The 19,015-nt window shown below is 33.8% G+C and overlaps 1 protein-coding gene across 2 annotated transcripts in view; it reads left to right on the top strand.

The window, feature by feature from the left end:
- The window catches only part of LOC128158001 (uncharacterized), a 48,555-nt gene extending 33,531 nt beyond the window's left edge, over window positions 1-15,024 (top strand). For both annotated transcript variants that reach the window (XM_052820671.1, XM_052820670.1), the window contains exons 3-4: window positions 3,347-3,376; window positions 12,385-15,024. In XM_052820671.1, coding sequence (XP_052676631.1) covers window positions 3,347-3,376; window positions 12,385-12,467 — 113 coding nt within the window. In that variant the 3' untranslated portion in view covers window positions 12,468-15,024. The remainder of the gene's footprint in view (window positions 1-3,346; window positions 3,377-12,384) is intronic.
- Window positions 15,025-19,015: the final 3,991 nt, after the last annotated feature.

Below are 19,015 nucleotides of genomic sequence, written 5' to 3'. Positions count from 1 at the left end.
ATACATTTGTTCTTCGGTATAAAAGGGCTTCAGGCTTGTACAAATTAGACCTTTTCCAGATAGTCATGTTGTATAAACACATCAAACATAATGAGACACTTAATTAGTGTATACACGCAAGCCCATTTTAAACAGGTATGCAACCTAAACATTATTATTAAGTTTCTGTCTGTCATTCTCCTGTTAACCTTATATATCTGCACATGCATATAATTGTTTACATTTACTTGTACTGATTAAATGTACTGCTTAAAGCCTAAAATTAACGAAAAACTGATAATGAACCTTATCTTTTAACAAGACAAGAGATTCATGGGGCCATACCGCTCACCTGAGCAACAATGGGCGTTCAAAAGATATTGTGCCGTATGCCCCCTCGGTAGAATAACCAAAGATAAATATTGTAAAGTATTCGAATTTTACACTTATTTGCATACACGTAATGTTTGACATTGTACCTTTATGGAATACTATTTTTACCCAGAAGAAGAAAATCCCATGCAAGATATAAAACTAAACATTTGGCAGGGGTACGCTGTTAACTTCTATTTCCCAATATTTTCGTTCTGCCCCCCCCCCCCCCACTTCTATCCACTTTATAAAGCTATCAAAATATATGAGAGCATATAGGTACATTTTCTTCCTCAACTACTTACTAATTATTGTATTTTAAAAAAAAAAATATATATATATATATATATATATATATATATATATATATATATATATATATATATATATATAATATAATAGTTATTGTATTTTATTAAAAAAAACTTATAGATGTGAAGAAGAAAATTGTACCTCAATGCGCTCAATTCCTCAAATTAAAAACATTCAAAAATTTAATTTGTCTTCTCCATTATAATTAAATTACTGTTGTTTATATACTTTATACTTTTATAACTTTACTCACATTTGATTGATGAATACACTGGCATAAAAAAGTTACAGTATTGATAGGTACATCACTCTATTATACTAAGGCCCATCCATTTTTTTTTCATTTTTATTCGAAAATAACAAATGGCTACAAACCAGGATAATTTTCCGCTGTAATATTTTCTTACGAATAGCAATAATTCCTTTATCCCCGCAACAGGAATGTGTCAGAACTATGGAAACTGTTTTAACGGTGTCGTTTTTATTAATGTAGATTTCACGTTATTCATTGTATAAAGAGGGGGCCCTAGAGAGTAGTTATATACAGCATATCATCCTTTATTTTTTTTTATACAAGTATTTAAGTAAACATTTAGCAAGACATTTCTAATGATCAACCAACATTTCAGCGTCAATCGTAGAATTATAAGCAAGATAAAGAGCTCACATTTCTGCTTGGTTTGAGTCATATTTTGTTCTCATGTTTAACTTGGTATATCCTATTCAGCATTTAAAATGGAAACAAAAGATCTGTGTACAAACATAGAATTGTGAGCAAATCACTGTATCTTGCTTATAATTCGAGGCTTAACATCCAAATATGATTAGTAAATAGAAATTGTAAACAATTATACATAGGAAACATGCACTATAACAAATAAAGAGCACTATTTATTTTTCAAAATGAATTATATACATGTATATAATCTACATATTTCCGTCAGCGGTATTAAGCTCTATTTAAACTGAATAAACTCGACAAAATGCTGAGAATCTCAACAAAACATGTTGCATTAATCTACCATTACGCAAAAGATCATACCGATTTACCGATAGAATAAGTTATATTTTAGTTCTTTGTTAATACATCAAATTTTGCTTAATTTACGCAGGTAAGCAGTTAACTGTTTGATTTACCGAAGTCTCTGTTTGATTTGATGCATAAAATTTACAAAACACAGGCGATAGTTACCAGATTACAAAACATGAATAATGAAAACGAAACGAAAATCAAAACAAACTAAGACCACCGTCATATGTGAAAACTGTCAACGCATTGAAATATTTAACCTCAATTTATTTCACAAAATCGGCACCAGTGTTATTTGCATGTTTCAAAGATTCCCTTCTTACGAAAACTGTTGCACAACAAACAGATTCATCATTGTCAGATCGACTTGTTTATCATGTCATGGCTGCTTAAACAAAGAACCTTGTTTTAGAAGTATGGAATACGAGGCCTAGTAAAATGGATAGGCAAACCTGGGCATGGGCAAAATAAAAGCCGGGGCAGATCGGCAATCGTCAATTCAAAAATACGCATTGTTTTTAAGCAATTTTTACAGCGAATACAAATATACTTGTCCGTAACATATCCTGAAAATTTTAATGAAATTTGCAGATTAATAACTGCCAATCTTTTGTTTTGCCACGGCCCGGTTTTGTCTTCCCATTTTACAAAGATTCGTGGATTACCGAACCCGAAGCTATAATTAAACTGATTGAAACACGCCTTTCCTTTAATTTTATTTTCGTATTAACTCAGATTTGAAACAAAATTAGCCCATTATTTTTGCAATTATATTTTCCTTTCCATAAGGATTATTTATGCTAAATTACATTGAATTTGACTCAGTAGTTCTTGAGAAGAAGATTTTTAAAAATGCAACCCCTTTTTGTACAGTTTCGAGGTTTTCTTGCATAAAGATCGGTTTTTCATTTCGCAATTTATATTTGCCTTCCCATAAGAATGTTTTGTGCCAAATTTGGTTGAAATTGGCCAAACAGTTTTAGAGAAGAAGTTCAAAATGTAAAAAGTTTACAGACGAAAAGACAGACGGACAGATGGACGGACAGACGGACGACGGGCAAAATATGATCAGAATAGCACACTTGAGCTTTCAGCTCAGGTGAGCTTATAATAATGAGTAATTGAAATGTAATTGAAAAGCAATTGAAAATGCATGATAGTTTTGGAATGTATTCAAATACATTCAATTACTTGCAATTGAAAAGATACTGAATTACAAATTACTTCCAATTACTTAGAAAAATGTTTTAATTACACTCAATTACAGATACTTCTTTCAATTGCCCCATTCCTGCAGCTACGCAATTCTAAGTTATTAAAAATGCATTGTTCTGCTCGTGTGCCTTTTAAAATTATTTTTGATTGTATAACCAGAGGTTTTGGCATTCGATGTAATGAAAATTAGCGATTTTAAATGCATAATTATAATTTATGATTCATTTGGTGTGTTATGGTAAATGTGAGCTAACCCACCAGAAAATACGATCACGGGACGATAAAAAGAAAGATTGACATGAAGATAAATACTTCTTTCTGTAACGATATTAATCATCTGCGGCATATACATCTAGCGCACGTGCATGTTTGTGTAACGGTATTTAAAGTATAATTATAGTTAAGATCATTCATTTCGTATTTTGAAATTTTTTCCAGGTTCTGTTGATGGGAAGACAGATAAATGTGGTAAGTTTACATCTACTTGGATCGTCTTAATACTCGTATGTTTAATTGTATGAGTTATAATATTATGATTTAAAGATATCTATTGATTCTAGTATTGTCATTTTAAAAGATTTTTAAACAATATATGACATGTGTTATATTTAATTCCACAATTCTAGGAAAGCAGATATTATTCATTTATCAATGATCGGATTTATTCATAACTTTAATAATGTAGTCATCTTCGATAATTTCAGTTGTATACGGGTTTGTATTGTCGCTTTTAAAACAGACTTTCTGCAGATAAGATACATGTAGGTGTTTTTATAATATACCCAGAGACTCAGAACTGCCCATATAATTGCTAAGCATTCTTTTTCTACAACAGCATAATGTCTACCTGATAGACTAAATTTCAGCAAACACTTCCTCTAATACTGCATCTGCAACTTTTACAATGCGCAAAAAAGGATCGACTAAAATCTTGAATTTTTAGAACTGGGTGTGACAGTAACTTACCTTTCAACTTTCGGATCAAGATACCTAGTCCAATTGATCTTGTTAGATGTTGTCTTGCTCATCAGGTCTGTAAGCGGAAGTGCTAGTGTGGCGAAATTGTGAATGAATTTCCGATAAAAGCCAATCATACCTATGAATGAATTTATCTTTTTAGCCGGGCTTTGCTGAAAGCAGAGTCCTGGTCGAGGCAGGCAAATCGCTAATGATACCATAAATAGCACAACTTCAAAAGTAAACAAAAAACCGAGCAGTTTCAAAGTTAAAGCTTCTGCTATACCAAGTAGATACCCAGAGAGACATGTTTGTCAAATCTATTGGTTTTTTATTTGTTTGCGAATATATTTAGCATTGAATATTTTTCCCCATATTTACCTAGAGAGCCATGTTTTGTCAAATCTATTAGTTTTTTTTTTGTTTGCGATAAATTTAGCATTGAATAATGTTTCCTTTCTTATTAATTACGTGTTTTTTTTTAAAAAAAGACTGTGCGTTTTGGGCACATATGCACTGCGCATGAATTTCCATGAACTACTTTTAAAAGCATTAGTGTTTGGCTGCACATAGAAGTTATGAGGGGAAGGGGTTGATTTTATAACGCTTGTTTCAAATTTCAATGCAACTGTTGTCTTTTTTCAATTAGACAGACATATTTTTATTTATAGCCGCTAACAAAACAATTCTGTCTCTCTCTGGCATATTTCCGACATTAAAAGCATGAGAGAGAGAGAGAGAGAGAGAGAGAGAGAGATCTAATTTTGACATCATTGCGTGGACCCTGAGGTCCACGCAGAAAATATATAAGCGAGGTTAAACCGGATGCTATGAGGAAAATTCAGCCTGCGCATGAACTTGCCTGGTTCCTGTGCGTAATGGGTAGCTCAGGTAATCAGGCTAGCACAGGTGTATCTGAATCAGGATCGGGATTTTATGCCATATGCACATGTATGCAAGTTCAAAGGCGCTGTAATTGTAAAAATGTTGGTAAACATTACAGAAACAAAGTATTCCTTTTAAAGAAATGATTGGCATGTGATTTAAATTGTCAGTATTATGAAATATCGTAATGTTATGCCGAAACTACAACATGCATCAAATAGCATAATTTGCAATGTTTTGTTGTTTTCTGAATATATACACATGTAGCTGAACTTTACTTTTATAGAAGGCGAGGCTAGAGTACTTCCCGATTAAAATTATTTAAGTATGAGTGAATAATTATGTGACTGTATATAATACATTTATGCCACTATACATGTATACAAGTTTATATCTCAGAAGAAATGCATCAAAATATGAAAATGATTTACACAAAGCTGTCACTGCATAGTTAACAAAGAAGTGCGAAGCGTAATGTGCGCAAATAGTAGAATTCGCCGAATGCCTTACACTATACATGCAATCTTCATTAATATAGATCATAAATTTTTTAGAAGTATGAACCTTTTAAATTCTGAAATTAAAAGTCAACTATACAGTATATAGATAATACAACGTACAAATTTATTGTAGTTAAAAACAGGGGGCTAGAGTCGGTGGAATCTGTGATAATTTTAAAGGCTTTCACGTTTTCGTTGGAAACACATGCAAATTGTCCACGTATTGTAGTCCTTTTTTTTAAAGGACAGTAACTTGTTAGCTTAATATTTTCACTTACTACAGATGGACCAAAACATGTTCATTGAAACCAAACTCAAATTTTGAAGTTCGAGCTGCTTTTCTTAACGCTCAAAATACTGTTTTCTAATGCTCAAAATTTTCTTCCAATGTGTTGCTGTAAATGCAAATGTCTTCAATGAAAGCCTCTAAGAAATCCTCCTGCCCTGCAAGGAGCTTACTTACCAGTCTAACGAAAGTGGCCGGTGCCTTCACCACTACAAATGCCATTATAAAACTTAAATGTCCAAATGCGGTTACAAATGTACTTTTGTATTTTGCGTATTCGTTTAATGGAACATGCCAATAGCTTTAAGTTAAGTCTAATTTGCTTATGAACTTAGCTTTGGTGATATTAATTAAAATATCATCTATTCTAGGCAATGGTCTAGGGTCATAAACAGTTACTTAGTGAAATTCCCTGATCATGACGTCTCAAATTGTCGTGGTTTTTAGCTCACCTGAGCTGAAAGCTCAAGCGAGCTATTCTGATCGCATTTTGTCCGTAGTCCGTCTGTCCGCCTGTCTGTCCGTCTGTAAACTTTTCACATTCTGAACTTCTTCTCTAAAAGTACTTAACCAACTAAATTTGGCTCAAAGCATTCTTATGGAAAGATGAATATAAATTGCAGAAATGAAAGAAAAATTGTCATTGAAAGCGGAGAAAACCTCAAAACTGTAAACAAGGGGGGTGCATTTTAAAAAATCTTCTTCTCAAGAACTACTGGGGCAAATGCATTGTTATTTAGCATGAATAATCCTTATGGGAAGGAAAATTTAAATTGCAAAAATTATGGGCTAATTCTGTTTCAAATCTGAGTTATTACGAAAATAATAAGAAAGGAAAGGCGTGTTTCAAGCAATTTATAGCATCCATGAGTCTTGGTAAAATGGGTAGGCATGAACGGGCCAGGGCAAAACAAAAGATTGACAGTTATTAATCTGCCAATCTCCTTAAAATTTCAAGATATTTACTGACCAGTATATTTGTATTCGCTGTAAATATTGCTGCAAAATAATGCGCAATTGGAATTGACGATTGCCGATCTGCCCCGGCTTTTATTTAGCCCCGGCCCGGGTTTGCTTACCCATTTTACCAAGACTCGTATTCCATAATTCTAAAACGAGGTTCTTTGTTGAAAGCAGCCATGACACTATATGATAAACGGGTCGATCTGACATTGATGATTTTGTTTGTTGTGCAACAGTTCGTGTACGAAGGATATCTTTGAAACATGCAAAATACATTGGTGCCGATTTTGTGAAGTAAATTGAGGCTAAATACTTCAATGCGTTGACAGTTCTCACATATGACGGTGGTGTTAGCTTGTTGTGATGTTCGTTTTGTTTTCATTTATGCTTTGCGTTACACTAGGAACTGTCGCTTGTATTTCCTGATTTTTACGTATCAAATCAAACAGAGACTTCGGTAAATCAAACAGTTTACTGTTTACCTGCGCAAAATCAAGCAACATCTGATGTCATAAGAAAGAATTAAAATGCAATTCATTCAGGCTATCGTAATTCGGTATCATCTTTTGCGTAATGGTAGTATAATGCAATATGTTTTGTTGAGATGCTCGGCATTTTCTCGAGTTTATTCAGTTTAAATAGAGTTTGATATCGCCGAAGGAAATATGTAGGTATATACATGTATGTGATTCATTTTGAAAAAATAAATTGTGTTCTTTATTTGTTATAGTGCATGTTTCTTGTGTTTGATTGTTTACAATTTCTATTTACGTACCATATTTGAGTGTTAAGCTTCGAATTATAAGCAAGATACAGAGATTTGCTCACAATTCTATGTTTGTACACAGATCTGAGGCCATTCATTTTTTTCCATTTTAAATGCCGAATAGAAAATACCAAGTTAAAAATCTTAAGCTGAATGAAATAAACTCATGTGAACAAAATATGACTCAAACCTAGCAACATTTTGAGCTCATCTTTCTTATAATTCTAAGATTGACGCTGAAATTTTGGTTGATCATTAGAAATTCTATATGAATCAGAGTATGTTAAATACTTGTACACAAAAAAATTAAAGAATGATATGCTGTATAAAACTACTCTCTGAGGCCCCTCTTCATACAATGAATAATGTGAAATGTGAGCAAATAAAAACGACATCGTTAAAACAGTTTCCATAGTTCTGACACATTTCTGTTGCAGGGATAAAAGAATTATCGCTATTCCTAAGAAAATATTACAGCGGAAAATTATCCTGGTTTGTAGCCATTTGTTATTTTTGAATTAAAATGAAAATAATGGATGGGCCATAGTAAATTAGAGTGATGTGCCTGTCAATACGATAACATTGATTTTTATAGCTCTTTAACATGTCACGTGACAACATTTTTCATTCCAGTGTATTCATCAATCAAGTGTGAGTAAAGTTATAAAAGTCACGAGTTTACGCGAGGTAAACAACAGTCATTTAATTATAATGGAGAAGACAAATTAAATTGTTGAATATTTTGAATTTGAGAAATTGAGCGCATTGATGTGCAGTTTTCTTCTTCACATATATACATGTAGGATTTTTTTCTGAAAAAATTCAATAACTATTATATTTTAAAAAAAATACAATAACTAGTAAGTAGTTGAGGAAGAACATGTACCTATATGCTCTCATATATTTTGAACGCTTTATTAAGTGGGGGAGGGGGGGGGGGGTAGAACGAAAATACAGGGAATTAGAAGTTATATAACAGTGTACCCCTACCAAATATTTAGTTCTATGTCTTGCGTAGGATTTTCTTTTTCTGTGTAAAAACAGTATTTCATGAAGGTACAATGTCAAAGATTACGTGTATGCAAAAATAAGTGTAAAATTCGAATACTTTACAATATTTTTTTTTTGTTATTCTACCGAGGGCCATATGGCACACTATCTTTTGAACGCCTATTGTTGCACAGGTGAGCGATGTGGCCCCATGGGCCTCTTGTTAAGAAGACGACTGGTGCAGAACACGGACTGTCCGTGTCCTCTATGATACCAAGATCGATCATTTGTTTTAACTCGCTCTTCACTTGATCTTGTTATGCAAACGGAATCGGATATGGTTTTATCTGGATAGGCACATCCATAGAATTTTTGTGTTTTGTCAGAGGGGTTCTCATAGGAACATCAGTAAAAATATCATAAGAATCTTCCACTAACCTCTGTTCCTCTTCGTCCTTTGAATAATGTACGTCGGCTTACGACCTCGTCTGGTGGAGAGTCGGACACTACATCGTCTTTTGTATGAACATCATTATTGGCTAAACAGAAAATGACATTCAATCATGCCATAATTTCTCTCTCAAACCATATCTTCAACATATTTTCGTGGTAAATTGTCTCTTTGTTTTTGGACAGCCTGACTTTGAATCAACAGGGTTTAATCATATGAACCTTTCCACTGCGCCGATAGTTTCGAAGTTCTTAGTAGGCAACAACACTAGAACTTTATGACCTACTTTAAAAGTCCTGCCCGTGGTTTTTGTCATATTTTCTTTTCTGGTGTTTCATCGCCTCTGCCTCTGTCAACATCTTACGAATTGTCTTCATTCTTTCTCGAGCTTTCATCATATTGATTAAGACTGACGCTTGTTCATCAATTGGCTCCTCACACTGCTCCTTTAAGATGTTCAGTCTCTGACATGTCAAGCATAAAGAAGTTCAACAGAAGTGAAGCTGGTTGTTTCATTTGGGACCTCTCTGAAAGCAAAAAGTACACATTGTAAATGAACAGCCCACCTTAATAATTCTACAACTAAGTCGTTTTACCAACGATTGAGAATGATAAAAAGTTGCTGACAGTTTGCGAACTTTAAGCATTTTGCAAAACTCTAATTTAAGGGCAGACATAAGCTCCCTGATCTGACAAGACTTCTTTAAAAAATCTACTCTTTGATTAATCATTGGAAATGCCTCTAGAAATCGTGTTTCATTGTCCATAAATACTAAAATGTACCTGTTTTACTTTTCCTTCATTGGTTAAAGAAAAAAAACGATCCCTAAACTGGAAAATGGAACATCAATGTCCAGAATTTGCTTTTGGCGTTTTTCCTTTCTGTTTTCCTTTTTGACAAATAGAGCATGGCTTGCAATAACGAGATACAATTACGTACATACCCGGCCAAAAGAAATTTTGCATGATCAGCTCTCCTGTTTTCTTTTTTCCAAGTTGCCCAGCCAGTGGGGTGTCGTGAGCTAATGACATAATATTAGTGCGCAGTTTCTTTGGAACAACAATCTGGAGACAAAGGTTTTGACTGAAATTTACACAGACAACAATTTGATGCAATATGCTCGATCCTATCATACTTGAAATATTTATTTGACTCTGATGACGAGCTTAACTTACCTCTTTGAGGCTGAACCGAACTAAACTTTTTTGGTTTTGCAACCGCCATCTCCCGTACATTACCACGACCACCACCTGTGTTACTGCCTTTATGTGCCACCTGAAAAAGACTCTGACAAAGGTATAACCTCTTTGATATACTCTGGACTAGGACCCACAATGGCAAATCTTTTTTAACAACTTCTAACAACCTGTTTTCTTTAAATTAAATCGAACAACTTTTTATAGTCTGAATCAATGTCCTCCCTATTACACCAATGATTACGGAACATCTCTGTCCTAACTTAATTTTTTTTTAAACTAATCATCACTAGACTGTCGACCCTGCCTAAACTTATCCCGATAAGCACCTGAGGTAATTCATACCTTCCAAGAAAAGCGGCTTTAATAGCATGGTGAATATCACTCTCCTCCTCGGACAATCTAGTCAATAGATTTAGTGGTGGGCCAATTTTTATGTTAACGAATTAATATTATTCACAAAGTAGTAAATCATGTAAATAAAGCTATAATTCCTTTTGTAGGTAGAGAATATAAGAAATTAAGTCCCCACAAACCTGTAAGATTTAAGCAATCCACGAAAATTGGCCCCACACGAAATTTAATGATTCTACAGTAAGCTACGATTGTTCTTCCTAATAGCATGGGAATTAAACGTACCACAAACTACGATTTATCTTACCTCTGTAACCCCGCTTTTTTTCAAGAGATTGCAGAAGGTTCATGACCTCCTTCAAATTTTTGTAACTTTTGGTAACTTTACAATATGCGTCTTGACCAGTTTTTCTTTCTCTTACTCTTTCTCTCTAAGATCCAACTCCTTCAACTTAATTTTTTTCTCAGCCTTCCACTTATCTCTCTCTTTTAGCTTGGCGCTCATTTCGGTCATGAGCTAACCTTATTTTCTCAAATTCTCGCTCAGCTTCTCTCTCTGCCCTCACTGCCTCTTTTTAGCCCTAACAGTCTCTCTCTCTCTTTCTCTCTCTCTCCCATTGCCTCCTGCTCCTGACGCCACACCTCTAAACAGTCTATGACGCTTGACCTTTCTCGATAAGCTCAGTCATCAATTTTGGCACATATGCCATTGTAAAAGTGTAAATACTTAAACATACAAGAAAGAAAAATCAAAGTCAAACTGCAAAATGCAAAACACACGCTTATAATTATATATCCTACCATGCCACCATTTGTTAGGATGTATGTTATACACCTTGATGAACTTACATAAATTAGGAAATTAGGAGATTAAAAAAAAATAAATGTTAACAAAATATTTGATAATTAAAAAACATTAACAAAAAGAAATTATTTTCAATAAACTTTACACCAAACAAACTAAATTTATAGAACAAATGTCTCTTTTTGAGGCCATCTGTCGGCACCGTAAATTCAAGTAAGCACGTTGTTTTGAAATACAATTAGGTACATGTATATTAGGCAGCAGCCAGATCTAAGTTGGTTTACTACAATTATCACATGCTACACGGGTGAACCAAAGCTGCATTAAACGACGTAGGTTTCTTTTTTATTGGTGATGCACATGACTCACCGTCTTGTTCTCGCCGACTGGAACTTTTTTTTCAATAGACTGAATATGCAGAATGTAAGTTTCCAAATGACAGATAATTAATAAAATTAAACTTTCACAATGTTATATTATTATTTCAAAAGTTATATAATGATATAAATATTATCTGCATTGTAATAAAAGACTTGTAAAATTTCTAGGACCACCGTCCAGTATAAAATCACAACTGATTTTTAGAGATGTGTCGATGGTTCACTCACTCACTGCAGAACAGTTTTCTCTGTAAATATATCCCCTCAGATAATGGAAACGGCTACTTTTATTAAATAATACTTGAGCCGGTAATAATTCAGCACCCAAGAACCCCCTTTCCGTGACAGGCTGTTCTATAAAGAAAGGAAAAGTAACAGCAAAACTTGGCAAAAGACCCTGGAGAAAAATATTAAAGAAAACATACATTCACCTGATAACTAAACAGACGCGGTGTTTAGATACCTTTATAAGAAGAATGGGTTTTAAATACCCGATACTATTCGAAGCCAGGCACTTGGTAGCACAAGACAGGCTGACGACCACGTCTCTGCGCTAAGATTTTTTCACCAGGGACTACACGCATGCTTTTTCGTTACTATTTAAGGTGTACAATGTAAACAAGAGGTTCCCCATTGGGTAATAAATTGCGTACTGGCCCGGTACAACCAAGAGAAATCAGTAAATAAATCAACAAATAACTTTTGTTACACAGACTAGCGAATGGACGACAAAAAACCCGTGATCGGAAAAGATCACTTGAACCTTTGGTTCAGATAAAATCAATGAAAATACTAGTAATAGGTGTAGATGAAATATTAATACATAACATTACAATTTTTAAATTAATTTCATCAATTAACAAAAAAGCATGTTATACATCGTTTTATTAAGTAATTTGCAATAGGTTTGTATACCATTACGCTCATTTTTTTTATATGCAGGTCCATCTAGTCACGCAACATTTGTTGAAGGGTCAGGGTTTGTATTGATGCTTTTTGCCATAGTATTTCAAGTACTGAATTAACGTTCGATGAGGATTATGCTGAATGAAGTTGTGGGGATGTCAAAGACATGCAAATTACATTCGTTTCTTATGAAATATAATATACATTAAGGATTTCTATTATTCAATCTCAACCACCAACTCCAAAACGATTTCTTAGTGACACGTTTCCTTGCTGGATATGATGAACGAAATACCATCTGTATGGGAAAGAACGCTTGTCAAATGTGCTGCAACGAGGATGTAAAAAATATCAAGACAAATCATGTAATACAGATACTAATCTTACAATTATTCGAAGATGTGGATTTGTGGTTTTTAAGAACTACATTCTCAAACGTAATAGCATACAATCCTTTATATCAACTTTTGTTTTATTTATACAATTATTTTCATAATATGATCTATAACGATTTTAAACATGTTATATGTGATAAAGTTTATTTTTAATGAGGCCTGCATTTTGTAACAATCGCTAAAAAGAACAAACTATTAGATTTTCTTGAAACTTTGCAAATAAACAAGAGTTTGTGTATATTACATATACTCGTAGTAAAAAAAATAAGAGTTTTGCTATTTTAGTTTTTTTTACGCAAGAAACCTAAATCGACCTGCTTAAATAAAGCAGTTTATGTTAAGCAAATATACTGGCAAGTTATTTTTTTTATTTAAAGCTAAAAGATCAAGTGAGATTTTCTTATCATTTTTTGTCATTCATCCGTCTGTATGTCCATTTGTCTATCTGTCCGAAAACTTTATATATTTTTTACTAAATTTTTCTCCAGAAATACTAGGCTCATTCCAACTAAGCTTGACAGAAAGAATTACTAGGGAAAGAGAATTCAAGTTTTTTAAAATGAAGGGCCATGCCGTTTTTTAAGGGAAATAATAAAAAATTATTGAAAGTAGTTGGTAATTAAAAAAAATCTTATTCTAAAAAGCTGTAAATTGTGTGGAATCACAATTAGGTAAAATAGATTCAGGTTTGTTGAAATCATGATCCCTTGAGTTAGGATGGGGTCATAATAAGGTGGTCAATTTTTTACATGGGAATATATAAACACAAATCTTTAAACCATATAAAAACCATTTGCTTTTGAAAGCTGTACCTTTGGTAAAAACAACCTCAGATAATGTACATTAAGTGTGTCAAAATCAAAATCTTAAAGAGTAGGATTTGACAACGTTTAGGGGCAAACTTTTTAACCAATGCCGAATGGGGAAAATGTTCAATAAGTTTCAAAAATCCACATGTTATAACATATAGTTTTACTTTTATGTAGACATTTTGTTAATTCTTAATTGATTAGACAGTTGCCCCAGAACAATTCTTGGATCCCACAAGGGCTTCAAAATTGATGTTAACTTGATATATAAATATCAAATCAGTTGTACGTTGTGAGAATTGCAATTTTAATATGTGATATTAATAGAAAATCATCATGTTACAAAAAGGACGTTGATGTTTAAAATAAGAATACCCAGGGGGGCGGGGGGTCGGGCGATGTGGTCCATAGGTCTCTCTTGTAGTGTTTCTTACATATGCACTAGTTATAGCAGTTTTGTGGCTGGGAGACCCTTTTGTTCTATACTTCTGTATTTTGTGTTTCTAGTCAACTGTCGGTGGGTCGTCCAGTCACCATTGTATATCCTTTTTTATAGTTCTATAGCATGTCTACTAGTTATTGTATTTTTGTGGCTGAAAACCTCTTTTTGTTCTATACTAATTTGTTAATCTAGTCAACTGTTTTTTAAACAACAACAAAATGATGTTTTGTATTACTGATTTGTTAACACTTTTATTATGTCTTATCTCTGTATATTTTGAATGTCACTGTTTTACTTATACATCACAAACTCGTGTTAAAGCTGACCTGAAATCATAAATATGCATTATTTCCCTTTTATCTCCGACTACCGCCATATTAGTTGCCTATTTCTATTGTTCTGTTCATCGCTACACACCCACTATAGAAGGCAGTATTCATGATTTATCGCATTCAAGATGTCCGGCCACCAATCGATCATTGTAGGATGAAGATTGTCGAATGTTTGTCTGATTTCCGGCCGGTAATCGATGTTACGGCGGTCATTGAAAAATTCCTTAAAGAGTCGCTCACCGTAATATCATCAGTGGGAGTATGCACGTCATCTGTACTTATTCATGTTTAAAAACATTGTGTAGTTTATGCATTTAGAGTCTGTGCAACCTGAATGCCTTGATTGAAAAGCAATCGATTATAACTTTCTCGACCGGTATATATACCTCAGTGGCGGTTGAGAAGTGATCGAAACTAATATGGCGACCAAATGCTTTTATAAATTAATGTAAGCTTTAAGGTATATATTTGAACATTCTTGTCAAATAAAAACTGTTAACGTGTGTTGACTTGTTTGAATTTTTTTGAGCATGTGCATCAGGGCGTGAAATCAGGCGTGACATTCATATTTTACATATTTTATTGTCTGAATTATAAATGTATTTTTATGTAAAAAACGTAATATGTCGTTTTTAGTGTCTCATAAGTAATGTTTCTTAACGAAATTTTATTTGCTACATAACTATTTTTAGTTCTTTTGATTTGTCCGCTCTACACGAGCTATTAAGAATTAATCAATTTTCTCATTCACGAATTTTAATAAATGATATTTACACTCTTATCCTTTCTTTTGTCTAGAACGTGAACGCGAAATACTGGGTTCTTGAGTAAACCCGCACTATAATTCAAATATAAATAGATCTATTAACAAGAAGACGCTATTTTAACAGTACCAAGCTTTATTTACAGGTGTAAAAAGTCATATTCAGTCTCATAAGATGTAGCAAATAACTATCTTATGTTTCTCTGATCTTCACTCGTCGACTTCAACGCCATAACTGACCCTCGGCGTTCTGTCTCCCGTTATATACCCTTCTGTCACGTAACAAAAGCCTCAGAGAACAGTACAGAGTACAGTATAGGAAGTCACAAAATACATTCTAGAGAACCGAAAGAATTAAATGATTTTAATATTTCTTCCACTTCAGTTATATTGGCATGTAAAACTTGAATAAACAATTACTTACTCATCAATATAGTCGGCGAACTTATTATCACTCGACCATCGAAGCAAGTAAAACATTTGTCTTTGAGGACAAAATAATCCTAGACACATTTCAAAGTCACTCAGGTGACCTATTGAAATTCATCTTCGTCCGCCGTTGTGCGTTGTGCGTCGTCCATTAAAGAGGTTTGCTTCTCTCATTTTGGGGAACTATTTATGTCACCCCATGTCTAAAAATTCTGCATTATATATTAATTATATTTGAATATTTATATTAAACAAAGCCAATTTAACAGTATGGAATAAATTATTGAGAAAAATTATACATATACAGAGTTTAGTAAGAGACTCTATTTTGTGGCGGAAGGTTTTCAAGAATTTTTTTTTATAACTCAATAGTTTTAGAGTACTGCTACTTTCACCTCGTAATTTGCAGCGCATACTAACTTTTCAGATAGTTTGTGTATTACAATATATTCATGTTGTTCTGATAAACATATTTGAACAATATTTTGATATTCCTATCGATATATTTTGGCATATTTAGCCTATATTTTAAAGAAGTAAAAAACAAATTAACTCCACATTTAGCTTATTTAGCTTGGGATTGGCTTATTTCATGTCATATCTTCATTTTTGAGACATGAAAAGCATGTTTATTTGTATGCAAAGTTTTGAAAAGATGTCATTACTATTTTTTTGCGTTATAATTTGGTTACTCCAAAATTTTGTAACAATCTTTACATGTGGTGTTGCATTTATTATGCTCTGGCATTTGAAGGTATTAGTAAAGCAAGGATTTCAAAACTTTGACTTGGATATTACTTTTATTGTCACTATGTGTTCAACTTCATAATGTGTTGAAATCGTAACTAAACTATAGTTTAAACTATAAATATTTGTTTTATTTCTTTAAAATATTAATTTCCATCCCAAATTTAAGCATTAATTTCAGAAAAATTGTCACTTTTGGTTGGGGCAAAATATTTCTAAACAAGAGGCCCAGGGGCCACATCGCTCACCTGAGCAACAATTGCCTTAATTCTGATCAAATTAGCATTACAGTATCAAAATATCTTGACAACTAAGTACAGTAGATCTTGCTAAAAAAGTTGGAAATCTGCCAATTTTTATCCACCTCTTTTTTTGGTAAATACCAAGCCTCTTTTGTTGTTGTACCTGTAAGAAAATTTTTCTCTATTCCTATATACCCCTCCCCAATTTCGTGGCCCCACATTTCTCTAGGGAATCATGGTTTCATCAAACTTAAATCTGCATAACCTGTGCTTTCACACTAAGTACTGAGTTTTGAACCGAAAATTTTCCCGGAATATTTTCTCTATATATTCCTATGTAAAAATTCAAACCGCCATCACGGCCCCGCATTACAACTAGGGACTGTGATTTTGCAAACTTGAATTTACACTACCTGAGGATGCCCCTACACAAATTTAAGCTTTTCTTGCCAATAGTCTTAAAAAAAAAATTTTTAAAGATTTTCTTTATATATTCCTATGTACAACTTGATCCCACACTGTGGCCCCACCCTACCCCCAGGGACTATGATTTGAACAAACTTGAATCTACACTACCTGAGTATGCTTCGATTTTAATTTGAGCTTTTCTGGCCTAATAGTTTTTGAGAAGAAGATTTTTAAAAATTTTCTCTATATATTCCTATGCAAAACTTGATCCCTAATTGTGGCCCCACCCTATCCCCCGGGACCATGATTTGAACAAACTTGAATCTACACTACCTGAGGATGCTTCCATTTTAATTTGAGCTTTCCTGGCCTAATACTTTTAGAGTAGAAGATTTTTAAAGATTTTTCTATATATTCCTATGTAAAACTTGATCCCCCTATTGAGGCCCCACCCTACCCACAGGGACCATGATTTGAACAAACTTGAATCTACACTACCTGAGGATGCTGTCATTTTAATTTGAGCTTTCCTGGCGTAATAGTTTTTGAGAAGAAGATTTTTAAAGATTTTCTCTATATATTCCTATGTAAAAATCCATTTCCCCATTGTGGCCCCATAATACCACAAGGGACTATGATTTTAACAAACGTGAATCTACACTACCTAAGGATGCTTCCACTTTAATTTGAGCTTTTCTGGCCGAATAGTTTTTGAGAAGAAGATTTTTCAAGATTTTCTCTATAAATTTCAATGTAAAACTTGATCCCCCAACTGTGGCCCCACCCTAAACCCGGGGACCATGATTTGAACAATCGTGAATCTACGGTATCTGAGGATGCTCCCATTTTAATTTGAGCTTTACTGGCCCGATAGTTTTTGAGAAGAAGATTTTTAAAGATTTTCTCTATATATTCCTATGTAAAACTTGATCCCCCTATTGTGCCCCCTCCCTACCCCCGGGACAATGATTTGAACAAACTTGAATCTACACTACCTGACGATGCTGTCATTTTAATTTGAGCTTTCCTGGCGTAATAGTTTTTGAGAAGAAGATTTTTAAAGATTTTCTCTATATATTCCTATGTAAAAATCCATTCCCCCATTGTGGCCCCACAATACCACAAGGGACTATGATTTGAACAAACGTGAATCTACACTACCTAAGGATGCTTCCACTTTAATTTGAGCTTTTCTGGCCGAATAGTTTTTGAGAAGAAGATTTTTCAAGATTTTCTCTATAAATTTCAATGTAAAACTTGATCCCCCAACTGTGGCCCCACCCTAAACCCGGGGACCATGATTTGAACAATCGTGAATCTACGGTATCTGAGGATGCTCCCATTTTAATTTGAGCTTTACTGGCCCGATAGTTTTTGAGAAGAAGATTTTTAAAGATTTTCTCTATATATTCCTATGTAAAACTTGATCCCCCTATTGTGCCCCCTCCCTACCCCCGGGACAATGATTTGAACAAACTTGAATCTACACTACCTGACGATGCTGTCATTTTAATTTGAGCTTTCCTGGCGTAATAGTTTTTGAGAAGAAGATTTTTAAAGATTTTCTCTATATATTCCTATGTAAAAATCCATTCCCCCATTGTGGCCCCACAATACCACAAGGGACTATGATTTGAACAAACGTGAATCTACACTACCTAAGGATGCTTCCACTATAATTTGAGCTTTTCTGGCCTAATATTTTTTGAGAAGAAGATTCTTAAAGATTTTCTCTATATATTTCAATGTAAAACTTGATACCCCAACTGTGGCCCAACCCTACCCCCGGGGACCATGATTTGAACAAATTTGAATCTACGGTATCTGAAGATGCTCCCATTATAATTTGAGCTTTACTGGCCTGATAGTTTTTGAGAAGAAGATTTTTAAAGATTTTCTCTATATATTCCTATGTAAAACTTGATCCCCCTCTTGTGGCCCCACCCTACCCCCGGGACCATGATTTGAACAAACTTGAATCTACACTTCCTGAGGATGCTGCCATTTTAATTTGAGCTTTCCTGGCGTCATAGTTTTTGAGAAGAAGATTTTTAAAGATTTTCTCTATATATTCCTATGTAAAAATCCATTCCCCCATTG

The sequence above is a fragment of the Crassostrea angulata genome, chromosome 8 (assembly GCF_025612915.1).
Source record: "Crassostrea angulata isolate pt1a10 chromosome 8, ASM2561291v2, whole genome shotgun sequence".
Lineage (NCBI taxonomy): Eukaryota > Metazoa > Mollusca > Bivalvia > Ostreida > Ostreidae > Magallana > Magallana angulata.
This window is presented reverse-complemented; position numbering and strand designations above follow the sequence as displayed.